The 17,214-nt window shown below is 40.7% G+C and overlaps 1 protein-coding gene across 1 annotated transcript in view; it reads right to left on the bottom strand.

Annotated features, from left to right (window-relative positions):
- Positions 1-16,119: 16,119 nt before the first annotated feature.
- Positions 16,120-17,214, bottom strand: part of GMPS (guanine monophosphate synthase) — a 64,366-nt gene continuing 63,271 nt past the window's right edge. The window contains exon 16 of the mRNA XM_003256332.3: positions 16,120-16,261. Within this exon, the coding sequence (XP_003256380.1) occupies positions 16,160-16,261 (102 nt within the window). The 3' untranslated portion in view covers positions 16,120-16,159. The remainder of the gene's footprint in view (positions 16,262-17,214) is intronic.

Below are 17,214 nucleotides of genomic sequence, written 5' to 3'. Positions count from 1 at the left end.
GAAATTACTTAGGTAGATAGTGAGGGTAAGGAAGTCCTTGGTAAGGTTTTCCTTTTAATGAAAAACTGCCCAAAAACAAAGAATAGCCTGTAAAAATCAAGCTGCAGACACAAATAAGCAAGCTGGAAGCTTGCATGGGTGAATGTTGGCAGCTATACCAAAAGGAAAAGGCTATGTGGGGGTTAGGCATGTTCAACATGGCAGCTCCATCTTCCCTCTTCTTTGCCAACCATGTGTACAGTAAGGAGCAGACAACATGGCGCCAGCCAGGAAGAAAACACATTTGCATAATAAAAAGATTAGGGTGGGGTGGGCAGCTTCTTTCTGTACTATGTAAACATCACACCTGGTCCAACCAGTCTTTGGGTCCTATGTAAATCAGACACTGCCTCCTCAAGCCAGTCTATAAAATCTTGTGCACTCAGCTGTGGACCAGAAGTCCCACTGAGGCACCCCTCTCTCTGCAGGAGGGAGAGCTATACTCCTTTCTCTTACTTTTGCCTATTGAACATCTGCTCCTAAACCCACTCTTTGTGTGTCTAAGTCTTCAATTTCCTTGGCATGAGACAACGAACCTCAGGTATTTCCCCAGACAAATGACACGCCACTTCAGTACTAAACAAAACTGTCAAGGTCATTATAAACAAGTCTTAGAAATTGTTACAGACAAGGGGAGACTGAAGAGACATGAAAATTAAGTGTAATGTAGTGTCCTGGATGGGATCCTAGAACAGAAAAAGGACATTAGGAAAAATCTAGTGAACTATTAATAAAATGTGCTTGGTTACTAATGCACAAATATGAGTTCCTTAACTGTTATAAATGTACCACACAGTAATGCACCCAGGCCTGACTCTACAGTTCATTCTTTTAGCCACCAAACCACACTGCCTCTCTGTAACCCTAATTATGGAAGCTGACCCTGCCCTCATGTTGGAGGCTTATCTCTGTCTCATCCAGGCCCACTGCTGAGATCCCAGGAGGCCTCATCAAAAAGCTGCATGAGTTAATAAAGGAAACATCACTTCCTCCATAGCTCTGTCTAAAGCAGAATCAAAGTATCTGAGAACCACGTTATGACTCTTCTGTTTGAGTACAATGAGGTGACTGAAGCATGGAGTGGGCATTCGAATGTTGGTTAAATAAGTAAATGAATTAGCTTCTGAAGGCATTAAATTGCTCTTTTCTCAAACACTTAAAAAGTTAGAATAAGAACACTTTAAAAGTTCTAAAACTCTTTTCACAGCTCTGCTTTCTAAAAGACCTCTAAGATTGAAAAATCAATCCCTATGATCTGATACAGATTAGCTTGAAGGGGGAAGAAAAACTTTTTCAGGTGATATTTGTCTGCTAAAAGGACACTGTTCTAAGAAAGAAGCAGAATGAGTTTATTTTTAAAGTGAACTTGATGCGGGGAAGGAGAAGCAAAGACATATAAATAATATAGCAATGACCCAAGACATAGACAAGACTGACCAATGGGAAGAGGTATTTGCTCTCAAATGTTCTGGGAGGGGGCTGGGGGAAGTCTACCCTGACCATTAGGATCTTCAGGGCAGGCCGGCAGGCAGTCTAATATAGTGGTAAGTGCTCCCAGGCAGTAGTCCCAGTATGAGAGTTTTCTTTGCAGCTCCAGCTTTAACCAGAGTGCAATCTTTCCACTGCTGGAAACTCAGTTGCCCTACGGGATAAAACTAAACGCTTTTCCTGGGTCCTTACCAATTCCCATCTTTTAGAAATCTGAAAGAACTAGAGATAAGCCTCAAATAACCTTGAGGCCAATAGTATATTTCCTCCCCCACTCAAACTCTGTCTGGGCTGAAGTTATCAAGAAATAAAACTAGGCCGCGCGTGGTGGCTCACGCCTGTAATCCGAGCACTTTGGGAGGCCGAGGCGGGCGGATCATGGTCAGGAGATCGAGACCACGGTGAAACCCCATCTCTACCAAAAATACAAAAACTTATCGGGGCAGTGGCGGGCGCCTGTAGTCCCACCTACTCGGGAGGCTGAGGCAGGAGAATAGCGTGAACCCGGGAGGCGTTCAGTTCACTGAACTCAGCTTGCAGTGAGCTGAGATCGCGCCACTGCACTCCAGCCTGGGCGATGGAGCGAGACTCCGTCTCAAAAAAAAAAAAAAAAAAAGAAAGAAAACTATAGTCAACCCTTGTGTATGTAAGGCTCCAGGACTCCCATGTATTCCAAAATCCACGCATACTCAGGTCCTCCAGTAAGCCCTGAAGAATTTGGGTATATGAAAAGCCAATCCTCCCTCCATAAGTTTCATATCCTAAGAATGCTATTTCTCCATCCACATTTGGTTGAAAAAAATCCAGGGATATATGAACCCACGCAGTTCACACCCATGTTGTTCAAGAATCAACTATAGCTTGTGTTTTCATGCCTTTCCTTCTCAGTGACAAAGGAGCAGTTCAATAGCTAGGCAGTAAGACAGAGGGCATGGGGCATTATTAGGCCTGCATAGCTTTCAGGTGGATACCAAAACACACTTTAAACTTATAATTGGGCCAAGTCATACTATGTTAGCTTCAACAGCTTGCACTCACCAATTCATATACCCTATTTTTGTTTTTCCTAGTGTGTCCGGAATTGGTGGGTTCTTGGTCTCAATGACTTCAAGAATGAAGCTGCGGACCCTCGCGGTGAGTGTTAGAGTTCTTAAAGGCGGCATGTCCGGAGTTTGTTCCTTCTGATGTTCGGGTGTGTTCGGAGTTTCTTCTTTCTGGTGGGTTCGTGGCCTCGCTGGCTCAGGAGTGAAGCTGCAGACCTCCGCGGTGAGTGTTACAGCTCTTAAGGCGGCACGTCTGGAGTTGTTGTTCCTCCCAGTGGGTTCGTGGTCTCGCTGGCTTCAGCAGTGAAGCTGCAGACCTTCGCGGTGAGTGTTACAGCTCATAAAGGCAGTGTGGACTCAAAGAGTGAGCAGCAGCAAGATTTATTGCAAAGAGAGAAAGAACAAAGCTTCCACAGTGTGGAAGGGGTCCCGAGCGGGTTGCCATTGCTGGCTCGGGCAGCCTGCTTTTATTCTCTTATCTGGCCCCACCCACATCCTGCTGATTGGTAGAGCCTAGTGGTCTGTTTTGACAGGGCGCTGATTGGTGCATTTATAATCCCTGAGCTAGATACAAAGGTTCTCCACTTCCCCACCAGATTAGCTAGGTACAGAGTGTGGACACAAAGGTTCTCTAAGTCCCCACCAGAGTAGCTAGATACAGAATATGGATTGGTGCATTCACAAACCCTGAGCTAGACACAGGGTGCTGATTGGTGAGCTAGATGCAGAGTGCCGATTGGTGTATTTACAATCCTTTAGCTAGTCATAAAGGTTCTCCAAGTTCCCACTAGACTCAGGAGCCCAGCTGGCTCCACCCAGTGGATCTCGCGCTGGGACTGCAGGTGGAGCTGCCTGCCAGTCCCCCGCCGTGAGCCCACACTCCTCAGCCCTTGGGTGGTCGATGGGACTGGGCACCATGGAGCAGGGGGCGGTGCTCGTCGGGGAGGCTCGGGCTGCACAGGAGCCCACAGAGGAGGCTGGGGGCGGGGGAGGCTCAGGCATGGCGGGCTGCAGGTCCCGAGCCCTGCCCCGCAGGAAGGCAGCTAAGGCCTGGCAAGAAATCGAGTGCAGCACCGGTGGGCCAGCACTGCTGGGGAACCCAGCACACCCTCCGCAGCTGCTGGCCCAGGTGCTAAGCCCCTCATTGCCCGGGCAGGCAGGGCCAGCCGGCCGCTCCAAGTGCGGGGCCCACCAAGCCCACACCCACCCGGAACTCGTGCTGGCCCGCAAGCACCACGCGCAGCCCGGGTTCCCGCCCGCGCCTCTCCCTCCACACCTCCCCGCAAGCTGAGGGAGCCGGCTCCCGCCTCGGCCAGCCCAGGAAGGGGCTCCCACAGTGCAGCGGCGGGCTGAAGGGCTCCTCAAGTGCCGCCAAAGTGGGAGCCCAGGCAGAGGAGGCACCGAGAGCGAGCGAGGACTGTGAGTACTGCCAGCACTGTCACCTCTCACTAGGAAACCACAAAGATCTTAGAATACAAAAAAAAAGAAAACAAAAACACAAAACCTGACATCACTTATTTTCCCCCAGATATCAGTGCTGCAAATTTATTTTAAATGGAGGCAGGCTGGCTTTTTACTAAAAGATGAAGTAAAAGAAACCAGTTAAAATAGAAACTCCTTTCTGGGTAGAATCAGAAATAAAGCAGGTAAGGTTTTGTGCCTCACTAGAGCAAGGGCGTCGGGGAGGGTGTGGGGGAGGAGTGCATGGGAGGAGCTGGAGATTTGGGAGGTGTTTAACTCTTGTGCTAAGAGAACTCAGGTAAACCTTAACATTATTTCTTAACTATTAAACCAGGATGAAGAGTTTGATTATCCTAAACTGCAAAACTGAACTCAGATTTTTTCCTTCTGTGACCCACATTTTCAACACTTGCAGCCTCATTTAATGTCAACTTACATTCCTTCATCTGTGGATCCTTTGCTCTCTGGCTTGGTTCTTTTGAATAATAATGCCAAGTTCCTACCCATCACAGGAATCATGACTGGAATCCAGCAGCCCAGCACCCTGTACTCTGGTGCCCCAAGTGATTACATGTGAGCCTCCTAGAAAGAACAAATATTGCTCTCGCCACTCCTCTCCAATGCTGACAGGACTGAGTCCTGGGGCAACTGGATCCAGGAATTGCACTGCAGACGATTTCGCAGTAATTCCCTGTCTGGAGAAGCACACCAGTTAACACTAGTTAGACTGTCACAGCCCTAGGAGAGGTAGGAACAACAAAGCCCACATTATCACGATGTCTTCTGGTGGCAAGAAATCTTTCTCCCACCACCATCCCCTTCTTCCCAGCATCCCTTGCCCCTTTCTGTGTATCTCTTCTGCTCTCACTTGACCACCTTACCCTGCTTACTCATAACCTCACCTCGCACAGTGCCAACACGGCCTCTCAAGACTCACTCTTGATTTTTTTAGTTCTCATGCCCCTATATAACTCAGTGTTACAGAATCCCCTAGTTTATTTTTATTTATTTTTTAAGACAGGGTCTTGCTATTGCCCAGGCTGGAGTATAGTGGTGTGAAAAGGCTTACTGTAGCCTCAACCTCCCAGGCTTAAGTGATCCTCCCACCTCAGCCTCCCAAGTAGCTGGGACCACAGGTGCACATACCCGTGCCTGGGCATTTTAATTTTTGTAGACACAAAAGGACGCACTATGTTGCCCAGGCTAGTCTCGAATTCCTGGCCCCAAGCAATCCTTCTGTCTCGACCTTACAAAGTGCTAGGATTACAGATGTCAGCCACTATGCCAAGCCCAAACTAAACTAAACATTTTTCAAGTCAAGGTCAGTAATTTACTTGTCTTTGAACTCTCAAAGCATGGTTCATAAAATGTAAAAACTGAATAAATGAACAAGCTTATTTACAGTGAGGTATTAGTGATCAAATCTATGAACTCTTTAAGGAGTTTCTGCTTTTTATTTTTATATACCTTTTATTTTCTATTTTTTTGAGACAGTCATCCAGGCTGGAGTGCTGTGGCACAATCCCAGCTCATTGCAACCTCTGCCTCCCAGGTTCAAACAATTCTAGTGCCTCAGCTTCCCGAGTAGCTGGGATTACAGGCGCACGCCACCATGTCTGGCTAATTTTTTATATTTTTAGTAGAGATGGGGTTTCATCATGTTGCTTAGCAGGTCTCCATCTCGTGAACTCAGGCAATCCGTCCGCCTCAGCCTCTCAAAGTGCTAGGATCACAGGCATGAGCCACTGCACCTGGCAGTTTCTGCTTTTTAAAAGAGACCTGCAAGAAGAGGGCAAGGCTTACATCAAAGGAATAAATGTCTAATAGTAGAATTCCAAGTATTAGACACCTAAATGAAGAAGCTGAACGTGGGCAGGACTTAGCCTGCATCCTTGGCTTCACACTTCACATCACCAAAAAGGAAACCCACTTATATTTTTTCCCTGTGTATAGCTTCAGCCTTTTCTGTTACAGCCCTAAGTGCAATGCTGTTTTGTTTGTTTGTTTTCAGAACTCTACATAGACAATCTGTTCCTTGGCAGATTCTGTTTGAATTGTAAATTAAAATATGATAGCATGGAGAATAGCATGCAAGGTTGGAGATTAGGAGACAGGAGTCTGTGTACTATTCTGTTAGGGTTAATATCACGTGGCATCATAATGATGCAAGTCTAAGCCCCATATAGTTCAAAGCAAGGGACCCCACACCATCTTCAAAATCTGGGACTCTGTCATAGTGTAAATTTATCTGATTTGTCCCAGCTAATTGAGCACAATGAGATTATTAATCCTACAGCACTCGTTTCATCTGCACTGCCATGTTTTAAATAAGAGATTATGCTTATTTTATACATAAAGCTTATTCTCATATATATTTTTATACTTAATGTACTGGTAAACCAATTCCTTATACATTCTTTCACTTGACCCACAGAGGCAGTATTATTCCTACATAAGTGATTTGGTGCCAAGGAGATTGTTGCCTTACCCAGGGTTACACGGCTACATGGAGTCAGTCAGAAATAAGATACTGGATTTTAGGCCAATGTTTTACAAACAGATTTAGACCTACATGTTATGAGTGACTATTCTAACATACTGGAACAAATATTAGATAAAATAGATTCCCAAGATTATACCTAACTAGGAATCTTATTTTTATGTCACTGATACTCTGAAAATGCCTCATTCCTATTTCTCAGAGATAAAATTTTTACATTTTCTATAATGGTCTTCTTCTGAGATTCAGGGTAAAGAAATCACACAAAGATGAAAATATAAAGATAGTTACGCTTCTTTAGTAAGCTTTTGAAGTTCAACTTATTTCCAAACTAATGTGAGCAATACTGATTCCCTCTCTGCCTTACTGAACGACATCTCTAAACTCAAACATATCCAAAGGATGGCCATTATTGTTTACTTAACAGGAAAAATTTAAAAATATATGTGGTGACTATTTCTCCTTACTTTACGAAGGGAAACCAATATAGTAATAAAACTGTAAATAGCACATCTCGCCTTTTCTAAATCCAGTATATTAGAATATTCACTTCTATCATAATGGTCTAAAAGGTATGAGATAGTTTTAAATCTGTGTAGTAATACCAGTTACCTGACAAAGCTAGCTCCAAAGTGAATTTAAGTAGGCTTTAAATGTGGATCTAGGGACATTCTATACATGTCTACTTTAAGAAATATACGGGATGTCTGTACCTGTACACCAGGAAGATGCAATAAGATTCTTAAGTATCTATACTTTTGTAAAATATCCCAACTGTTAAATGTCAAAACAGAAAAGACAACACTTTCGGTATTAAGGAGATATATATATATATTTTTTGAGACAAGGTCTCGTTCTCTCACCCCGGCTGGAGTGCAGTTGACGTGATCACAGCTCACTGCAGCCTTGACATCCTGGGCTCACGCGATTCTCCCGCCTCAGTCTCCCAAGTAGCTGGGACTAGAGGTGCACACCTGGCTAATATTTGTGTTTTTTTGTAGAGACAGGGTTTCACCATGTTGCCCAGGTTGGTCTTGAATTCCTGTGCTCAAACGATCTACCTGCCTCAGCCTCCCAAAGCGCTGGGACTACAGTAGGCATGAGCCACTGCAGCCAGCCAAGGACACATATATATTTTAAGATATATCCTTCAAAGTTAAGAAAAATTGAGAAAAGAAAAAAAAAATCACAATAATCAGACACCATGGTTCTCAAACTGTGCACCAAGGCAACTCCAAGCCACTGTAACAAACTCACATAGACACAAAGTGAACTATTAGCTTGTGGTCAGTTTTCAACACAGCATCATGCTACATTCCATTTAATGATGTCATGTTTACAAAGTTGGCTGGGTTTTCAGTGGCTGTGGTGATTAAAAACATGTATGGTGCAAAAATCAGCATGAAACAGAAAATGAAGATGGCAGTGATTTGATAAGCTATACAGTGCTCAACAGATGCATATATCCCATTCATAGTTTAAGAATGAAAAGAATGAATTTTTTCATTTACATATATTTTTTCAAATGGCTATGTTGTTAGCAAATAACTTTTTAAGTTGTTTCATAACTATTAATAAATGGAACTATTACTTATTTTGGCCTAGGGACACTACTAAAATTACTAAGGGAACTGTCAAAGGAGAAAGTTTGGGAACCTCTATACTAAATTCACATCAGGTACTCTAGCAGCCTGACCAGAAAAAGAAAACACAAGTAAAAAATGCCATTCAAAATGTATCTTATTCAATTATGAATCTTTAAGTTTCTCTTTAAGCAAAAATCTAACAGAAAATAGGCCAGGACAGCAGCATAACCATTAAATTAAGTAAATGAATTATCCAAGCCGTCTCATTTCTTTAAAAAAATCTCTGGGCACTGGCCAGGCACAGTGGCTCATGCCTGTAATCCCAGTACTTTGGAAGGCTGAGACAGGTAGATCACTTGAGACCAGGAGTTCGAGACCAGCTTGGCCAACATGGCGAAACCCCGTCTCTACCAAAAATACAAAAATTAGCCAGGAGTGGTGGCGCACGCCTGTAGTTCCAGCTACTTGGGAGACTGAGGCAGGAGAATCACTTGAACCTGGGAGGTGAAGGCTGCAGTGAGCCAAGATCACACCACTGCACTCCAGCCTGGGCAACAGAGCAAGACTCTATCTGAAAGAAACAAAAAATCCCTGGGTACTTATTGCCAACTTTTCAGAAATCTCAACCATGTGCTATATGGCGATTTCAGTCACTAAGGAATCATGTTATTCTAATTCTTGAGTCTGAGTAACAGGAATATTGGGGTGTGCTAATTGCATTATTCTACTTTTGTGTATGCTTGAGCATTTTCTTCTTTTTTAAGATGGAATCTCGCTCTGTCGCCCAGGCTGGAGTGCAGTGGTGCAATCTCGGCTCACTGCAAGCTCCGCCTCCCGGGTTCACGCCATTTTCCTGCCTCAGCCTCCCGAGTAGCTGGGACTACAAGCGCCCGCCACCACGCCCGGCTAATTTTTTGTATTTTTAGTAGAGACGGGGTTTCACCAGGTTAGCCAGCATAGTCTCGATCTCCTGACCTCGTGATCCACCCGCCTCAGCCTCCCAAAGTGCTGGTATTACAGGCGTGAGCCACCACGCCCAGCCTGCTTGAGCATTTTCACAATAATTTTAAAAAGGTCGTTGAACACCTAATAGTCATGATATACATAATTCTTGGTACTCTCCCATAAATAAAATAAGCACTATAAATAAGCAGTTCAATCTATTATATCCTCACTACTACTCACAATAAAATAGAAGTTGTTTTCCAAAAGAATCAAAAGATGAGATTTTCTTACTAGCCAGATACATTTTTAGTCCACTGAAACTTTCTTCTTATTCAGAGTATCAATCATCCTAATGCAATTAGATAAAGACATCTTAACAAAAGGCTCGTGTTTTCCACACCATTTATGTAGCCATATTAAGTGGGAATTTTAAAAAGTTTTCTCTAATAATGTTATTTTTTAAAAAAGAATATTTTGGCAGGTTTCATATTGCCTAAAAGAACAGTAATATATACACATGGAATGGCATTCTGAAATATAAAAAAAGCATTTAATGGTTAGAATTTGACACACTACTTGAAAACAGTGAGGTTAACATAAGATTCCTAGCTGCTTTTCTTAGAATATAATCTATATAAATTTATTAGAATAACTCACTAATAATCTACCAAAAAAACAAAAAGCAAAAACAAAAACAGCTATGTGGTGTTTAATATAGCTTTTGATAAAAGGAGTAATAAGAGACAGAATGTCAGTTTTGAAATGTAGGAGTTCAAGATTAAAAACCTAATACTTTTGTTATGAGTTATGCTAAAACAGTAAAAAAATTTTCAAAATATAATTGTTTCAAATACAGTCTTCTCAGATAGCAGAAGGCCAGGCAAGGGCACTGACTTAAAGGGAAACAGACCACAGTAATATGACTGCCTGAAAGTAACTATGGAATTCAGTTTCTCAACGTGATTATTTCTTCTAATCTTCATATTGATGACTCTAGTACATTTACTTTGATGGGTTTAATCAATTCTGATAACATAGTTCCAAACAATTAAAAGGACCTGATTTATGTATTAAATAAAGGTTAATTTGTTCTTGAGAAATTGACAAAAGATTTGGTCAAATGTAAATGAATATACAATAAGTCACATAAGTCTGTGTGTATATACATACATATGACTTTAATTTTATAAGTGCATGTGTATACGCACACCTTTACCTCATAATTTAAATAAAAAGCTATCCATTGTTTTATGTTCATTACGTCCCCCGTTAACACTGAGCAAAATGTTAACCCCTCCTATATATGCAAGGGAAATAAAGTAAGTTGTTATATAGAAACCTTTGACACTATATGCAATTTCTTATGTCCCATATTCTGATAATATCTGTCCTCTTGGCTCTTACTTCTTGGACTTTCTCATAAACACAGAAGCTTCATGACAAATTGTGAAAATCATCATTTCCTCCTTTATGAAGTATATTGAAGACAAAAGGGATTAAAGTCATTTCACATTTAGCAAAGCTATTTTATGGCAACATTGTTACAACACAAAATAGACATTGCAATTTACAATTAACAATTACACAGTGATTTCATAACAATACTACTTACTCCAATTAACAAAATATTTCTTTATAAAAAATATGTTCAAAAGGAGGTTTACATTCACTTCATTTAATATCAAGGTTGTAACAATGGTCTCAGGAGATGCAAAGATGGAAAACTACTTACCTTAAAAATCTATATTCTTGAAGATATACACTCCACTTGAATAAGATACTGCTCAAGGTTTAGGCTTCCTGGACAACTCAGAGGATTTTGTAGTTGTACTTAATATACCCAATAAATAGCCAAATTTCCTAAACTCTCATAATTTTGCTAACCAAGGGCCCTTAACAAAGTTAAAAGAAACCACAGGGTTCAAAAGTCAACAAATATGTTGTTTTTGTTTTAAGATGGAGTCTCACTCTTGTCACCCAGGCTGGAGTGCAGTGGCACAATCTCTGCTCACTGCAACCTCCATCTCCCGGGTTTAAGTGATTCTCACACCTCAGCCTTCTGAGTAGCTGGGATTACAGGCGTGTACTACCAAGCCCAGCTAATTTTTACATTTTTAGTAGAAATGGGGTTTCATCATGTTGGCCACGCTGGTCTCGAACTCCTGACCTCAAGAGATCCGCCTGCCCCAGCCTCCCAAAGTGCTGGGATTACAGGCATGCGCCACCGCGCCTGGCCACAAATATGTTAATGAGTTAATTGAGATGGTGCTGCTCAAATGATTCTAATTCAGGAAACTTAGGTTGCAGGTAGGTAATCTCTAGTTCTCTAAAGAATAATACCCAAATGACAGGATTTATGTGTTGGTGCAATAATAGCTCAGTCTGTTTCATGACTTAGCTAGAGTCAGAATTGGAGCGGTGGCTACAGCACAGGGGTGGCTTTCTCCTCTCTGAAGGAAAAGTAAAAAAGTAGGAAGAAAGAGGTTGAAAGAACAGCCTACACAGTTGTTGCCCAGATCTCGAAATTAGCAACAAGTATGTTAGCTGTCCTAATTATTACCAAACAGGTCCTGGGAGTGTCTGACACACAGCATAATATAGGTACAATCAGTTTCAGAATCCAGTTCCTGGATCTGAACTAATTTAGCTATAAGCCTTTCAGCAAGACCGTCCCTATGGCCTGCATTTCTCTCCTATAGGTTTGACAAAGATTCACCTGTAAGTTTGATGAAGATAGGCTAGGTATGGCCCTCAATAAGAATTTATTCTGGCTGGGAGATTTAAAACTGTAAATGCTTGAGTTCTACACCTCCAGATTCTAATTTTATTTAATTGGACATTTGGTTATTGTATTTTTTAACTCCTCAGGTTATGTAATAATAGGCATCCAGTGTTGAGGAACACTGACAAAAAGGTTAGAGTTCAGTGAGACACTGTGGCCTCTTCAGTACATAAAAATAGGTTGGAAGTTAGCATCTTGACACTCTTTGGGGGATTCTATCTCTTCACTTGCCATTAAGTGAAACGTTCAGAAATTTAAGAGTCAACAATGCCACCATTACTGCTGTCAAAGTCCTTCAGTGATTAAAAAGATACCCTGATCCCTCCATCATCTGGTGTTGTTAAACTACTTCAGTAAGAACAAAAGATGTGCTTTCCAAGGGTGGAGACATCCAACTCGTATTCAGTTCCCCATTACATTCTGGATTTGAGTCAATGAAAGAAGCATCCATTGGGGTGATAGCTAAGGCATGTCCACGCCACATTATCAGTGAGATTTCTGGAGGGGAGTAGTGTGGAAAAGTGGTTATAACATTGGGCAAGCAGATGTCAGACATTTCTGAAAGACAGGGCTATCTCTAGAAACTCACTGTAAGTAAGGAGACAATTAACGCTTTCTAAGACCATATATCCCTGATGGTCAATTACACACTAAGAACTTCCTTTTAAGATTTGCCCTGAAGGGGCCTAGAGCATCACCTCTTCCATGCAGAGAATCAGAAAGCTTGGATTCTAGCTCTAGCTCCCAACAATTAGCTGTATATAATTGATGATGGGTGACTTCATTAGTGTCAAAGCCAAAGCACATTCTCTGTCAGCTTTTCAAAAAAACACGCAGTAAAGACAGATTCCTACCAGGAAAACTTTGATAGGTGTTTTTCAAGTGTCATCTCACAGCAGAAGATTCCTCAAGTGGTCAAACCTTGCCAACAGCTTCAAAAAAACGTAACTAGGATTTAACTTTACGGTGCATTTTGATGTTTCCCTTTGTGTCATATCTGATGATAAAAGAACCTTAAAAAAAAAAAAAAACACTATCCAGCTTCTCTATTCTGTCTCCTGCTTTGCTTTTTCTTATTTATAAAATACAAATTTATAGCTGGATTTGATGTTGAAAATTTAATACAGTTACCTCATGTCATAGATACAAGAACAGAAATGACTTGACCAAATTCACATTGTTGTTTAATGGCAGGCAAAGCACTAAAGATGGATAGTTCTGCCTTCCTACTTCGAATGCCCTTATTCTCTACAGGTTAAGGTTGAGTTATTCAGTAAAACAGGCTATCAGGAGGTTAATTCCAAACAGTGAGGAAACAAACTTTTATGATGCTTGTTTGACTAAATGCATGCAGTTTACCTCAAGATTAAGGGATTTGAAAAAGGTTGGAAAACAGTGTAACCCTATCTCCTGGATATATCTACAGACCTGTATTTAGGAATTATGCCAGGCTGTTATTTCTTTTTTCTTTTTTTTTGAGATGGAGTCTTGCTCTGATGCCCAGGCTGCAGTGCAGTGGCGTGATCTGGGCTCACTGCAAGCTCCGCCTCCCAGGTTCACACCATTCTCCTGCCTCAGCCTCCCAAGTAGCTGGGACTACAGGCACCCGCCACCACGCCCGGCTAATTTTTTTGTATTTTTAGTAGACAGGGTTTCACCGTGTTAGCCAGGATGCTAGGCTGTTAGAAATAACAGAGCTGATGATCATTGATGGGGCCTTTAAGGCAGGACTGGGTATTTAGTTCTTAGAAATGATTCTGTGCCTGCCAATCTTAGGAATAAATAATGCTTTCAATGATCTGCATTCTTCTGTCTACCTAAAAGGTACAAAGAAAAAGAATATATTAAAGAGAGATGTGTCCCAGGTAATGGTAAGCAATGGGAATAAAGTCATGATATGCCCAGAATAACCAATGATGAATGTTATTAGCCAGGTAGCCACCATTCTAGTCTTAGTCAAAAATAAGCATCCCATAAGTTTATGTAATTTTAGGTGTCAGAATACACATAAGGAAAGGACAATCTGAACTAAGGAAACCTGAAATTTGATTCTGAAATTCATTAAGTAACCATGCCTAAGGTGAGCTTGTTTTCTTAACTGTAAAATGGAAGTGCAATGTTTAACTTTCCTCAGTGGCTCAGATGAAATACTGTGAAGGTACAGAGTAATGTTATATGGCACAAAGCAAAAAGTGCTGTGCAAAAGAAGAGTGTGCTAAATATTAGGAAATTTCTGAGTTCCAGAAAATTTAGATTTTTAAGAAACTATGTCATGTCAAGATGTGTTTTGGAGAAACAATTTTCTCAATATTATATTAAGTATATACTAAGTGTATATTGGGAGGGATTATATAAAAGGTGTTCAAAAAACAAATATCAGGAAAACACTAAATTAAGCAGAATTTAACAATTGTTTTTAACTTTAGAATTTCTCAGAGCTTTGAATATTGTATACCATGAATCTCCAAGAAAGGACAAGTGAGTTTATTTTCCCCAAACTTATATGACCACCTAATGCTTTTCACATGGACCTTCTCAGTGAAGCAGTGTTCCATAGAACACACATTCTTACTATCTATTTTTCCAAAATTCCTACTGTTTGCTTCAACACAAAATCATAAGACACTGTGGCTAGAAATTTTCTTTCATATAAACATAAATGTGTACTGACACATGTTGGTAAGCATTTTATAGGTTGTCTATTCTAGCTCTCAAATAACATGACTCTAAATCTGTAAAGACCAGATCACTAACATAGCCTCTTTCCAGAAGGCCACAATGAGTACCTCCTCATCAGGATAGAGAATGTACCCTTTAAGTTTTATAGGAGTCAAGTACCCCTTGGTCTTGGGGACAGATTTCTGTTAAGACAGACAGAAATTCTTCCCTTGCTGGTCCAGCAGCAGTTTTCTTGTTCTCTGGACCAGCCAGAATAAAAAGATGACTTCTGCCACACATCATTTTGTTGTTTATCTAACACTGAATCCCAAATAAAATTTCATACCTGATTAATAGATCTGACCTTTTAAACTAGAAAAGCAGCAGCAACCTGAGATGGAATTGCTAAGAGAAAAATATGGTAACATTCTTAGCTAAAATACTGAGAGAAACGGAGAGTTTAAGTCTACTACTGTCTACAGTACTTATGTGAATGTCATAAAAGATCTATTAGAAACTGGTGGCGATGGCAACAAGTCCTGCACCAGTTCTTAAATCCTCTCTTATAGCTAGTAGAAAGGATTACAAAGTTTGGCAAACATCTTGCATGGATCAAGACTGTTCACAGGTGTCTGAGCAATGAATAATATGTCTATAGATTAGATCTAAGAGCTCATTTTACAACTGTTTACTAGATGATATAAACATTTTTTGTCGCCCATTTGTAAGCTGTAGGTATGCATCATGGCTTCTGTGATCTCAGAACTGTTTCTCTGACCAGCAAAAGAAGAGATGAAAATGCTCCTCTTGACCTCTATCTGCACTACACCAGAAACGTCACTGAGCCAGTTTCTTCTAAGGAGATAACAGAAACTTTCTATGCAAGGCTGTGGGGGGCTGGTAATATAAGGCTAGGAGGATAAAGCTCCTTACTAATGAACAAGCTGACATTGAATAACACGGCATCCATGTGGAACATGGTTTGAAAACATTTTAAGACCATTCACAGACATCTGAGACCACTCATAGTTTCTTCCTCCCAAGGCTGTGAAATAAAATTCCAAAGTACATCAACAAATTCCTGGTGCTTTTCCATCTTATGCTAGCTTACATTTTATACCCTCAGTGTCCTTCAAAAGTGGCTGGAATAGCCCACCTATACCTTTATCTGATATGTTCATCTCTTTTTCACCCTTTGGAGAAATAAGATTACTTATAAGAAAACTGATTCTCCAAAAGGTATATATACGTAGTAAGTAACACTGGTAAATAATGGGTGTTTCTAACAGTTCTTAGAAACTGGTAAGGAGACAGAAGCCCATAACTACCCCAAACTCACCCACCTTCATACATCTTCACAGAGACATCAATAGCAACAGTGAATTTATACATAAAGAGTAAGTGAGGCAAAGGCAAAAGCAGTATCAATCTGTCTGAGTGTAGGCAATGGTGCTTTGATTATTTACCCGTACAAACTCTTCAGTCCCTTTTGGTTATCCCCAACTCAGCTCTTAAGCCGTAGATTTTTGCTGTGGAGAACTCAGATGTGATGTAGCTGCTCCAGTAACTCTTTTCACAGTATACTGCATGTCAATAATGGGAATGATTTCTAATCAATTTAAACTGCACACGGTACATTAATAGAACAAGAAGTTTATTACTCCCACTCAGTAGTTCCTGGGGGCTTTGATGTTAAGTCATACATAATTCGAGAAATACCAGGAATCTTCTTAATCTCAGTGACCATCTTTAATACCACCTATTAAAAAAAAATTATAGAGAAAAGTCAGCATCCACGGCATGTCCAGCAGTCCTAGAGGGCTTACATTTGTAATTTAAAATTAAAATTTGACTATTTTCACTATTGTCCTTCATGTATATGGGATGGTTTCTGATTAATCTTATATAATGAACCTATTCCCCTCTGCAGGGATAGGTTTAAGTTATTAAGGTTTAAAATATTAGTGACGTAAACTCAGTACTACTCAAAGTGTGATCCACAAACAGGTGCTAGTCTGCAAGTTGTGTTTGTGACTGAGCCACAAGTGCTTAAGAACATACAGCGATTTGACATTGCTGTGGCGTCCAAGCATGTGATTTTATGTGTTTCAGCCAATGCTCTGCAAATTATCTGCAGCTTAAACATACAACTCTAAGGGCCACCAAGGTGGCACACAGTACACTGTAATAATCATTATCAAGTATACAGGAGGAGAGGATAGCCTGCTCACTTGTCAAATTTGGCAAATTTGAGCCTAAGAGAAAACTGACTCTAAGCCACATTCCAAACCAACCCATCTACCTAGCTGTAACGACAGCCTCGCATTAGTGCACTGGAGGCAGTAGCCCAACTAATAGAGTCTCACTTTGATTTTCACTTGCTATTATGCAAGTAGCTCCTTTGGAATGTTCTGGTGAAAACAAAGAAAGATCAAAAATTGAGTTGGAATTGGTAGTAGCGAGAACATTTAGGCAATTCTTGGGTGTCTGGCCATAAAGCTATCAAATTGCATCCTTATTTCTAACAAACTCTTCTTCACTCCTAGAGTTTTCTTCTTTATTTGCGGAATACTATTTGTAAAGTAGAAATTGGCAGGATTAGATAAAATTATTATAATTGATTATTTTTTATATAGTAATCAGACATTTGGAGAGCATATATAATTTAAGGCCTTTTTCTGCCCCAGTGTATTAATCAAATATGTGAAAATT

Source organism: Nomascus leucogenys, chromosome 11 (genome assembly GCF_006542625.1).
Source record: "Nomascus leucogenys isolate Asia chromosome 11, Asia_NLE_v1, whole genome shotgun sequence".
In the NCBI taxonomy this organism is placed as follows: domain Eukaryota; kingdom Metazoa; phylum Chordata; class Mammalia; order Primates; family Hylobatidae; genus Nomascus; species Nomascus leucogenys.
Note: the sequence above shows the minus strand (reverse complement) of the source record. Positions and strands in the feature narration are given on the sequence as shown.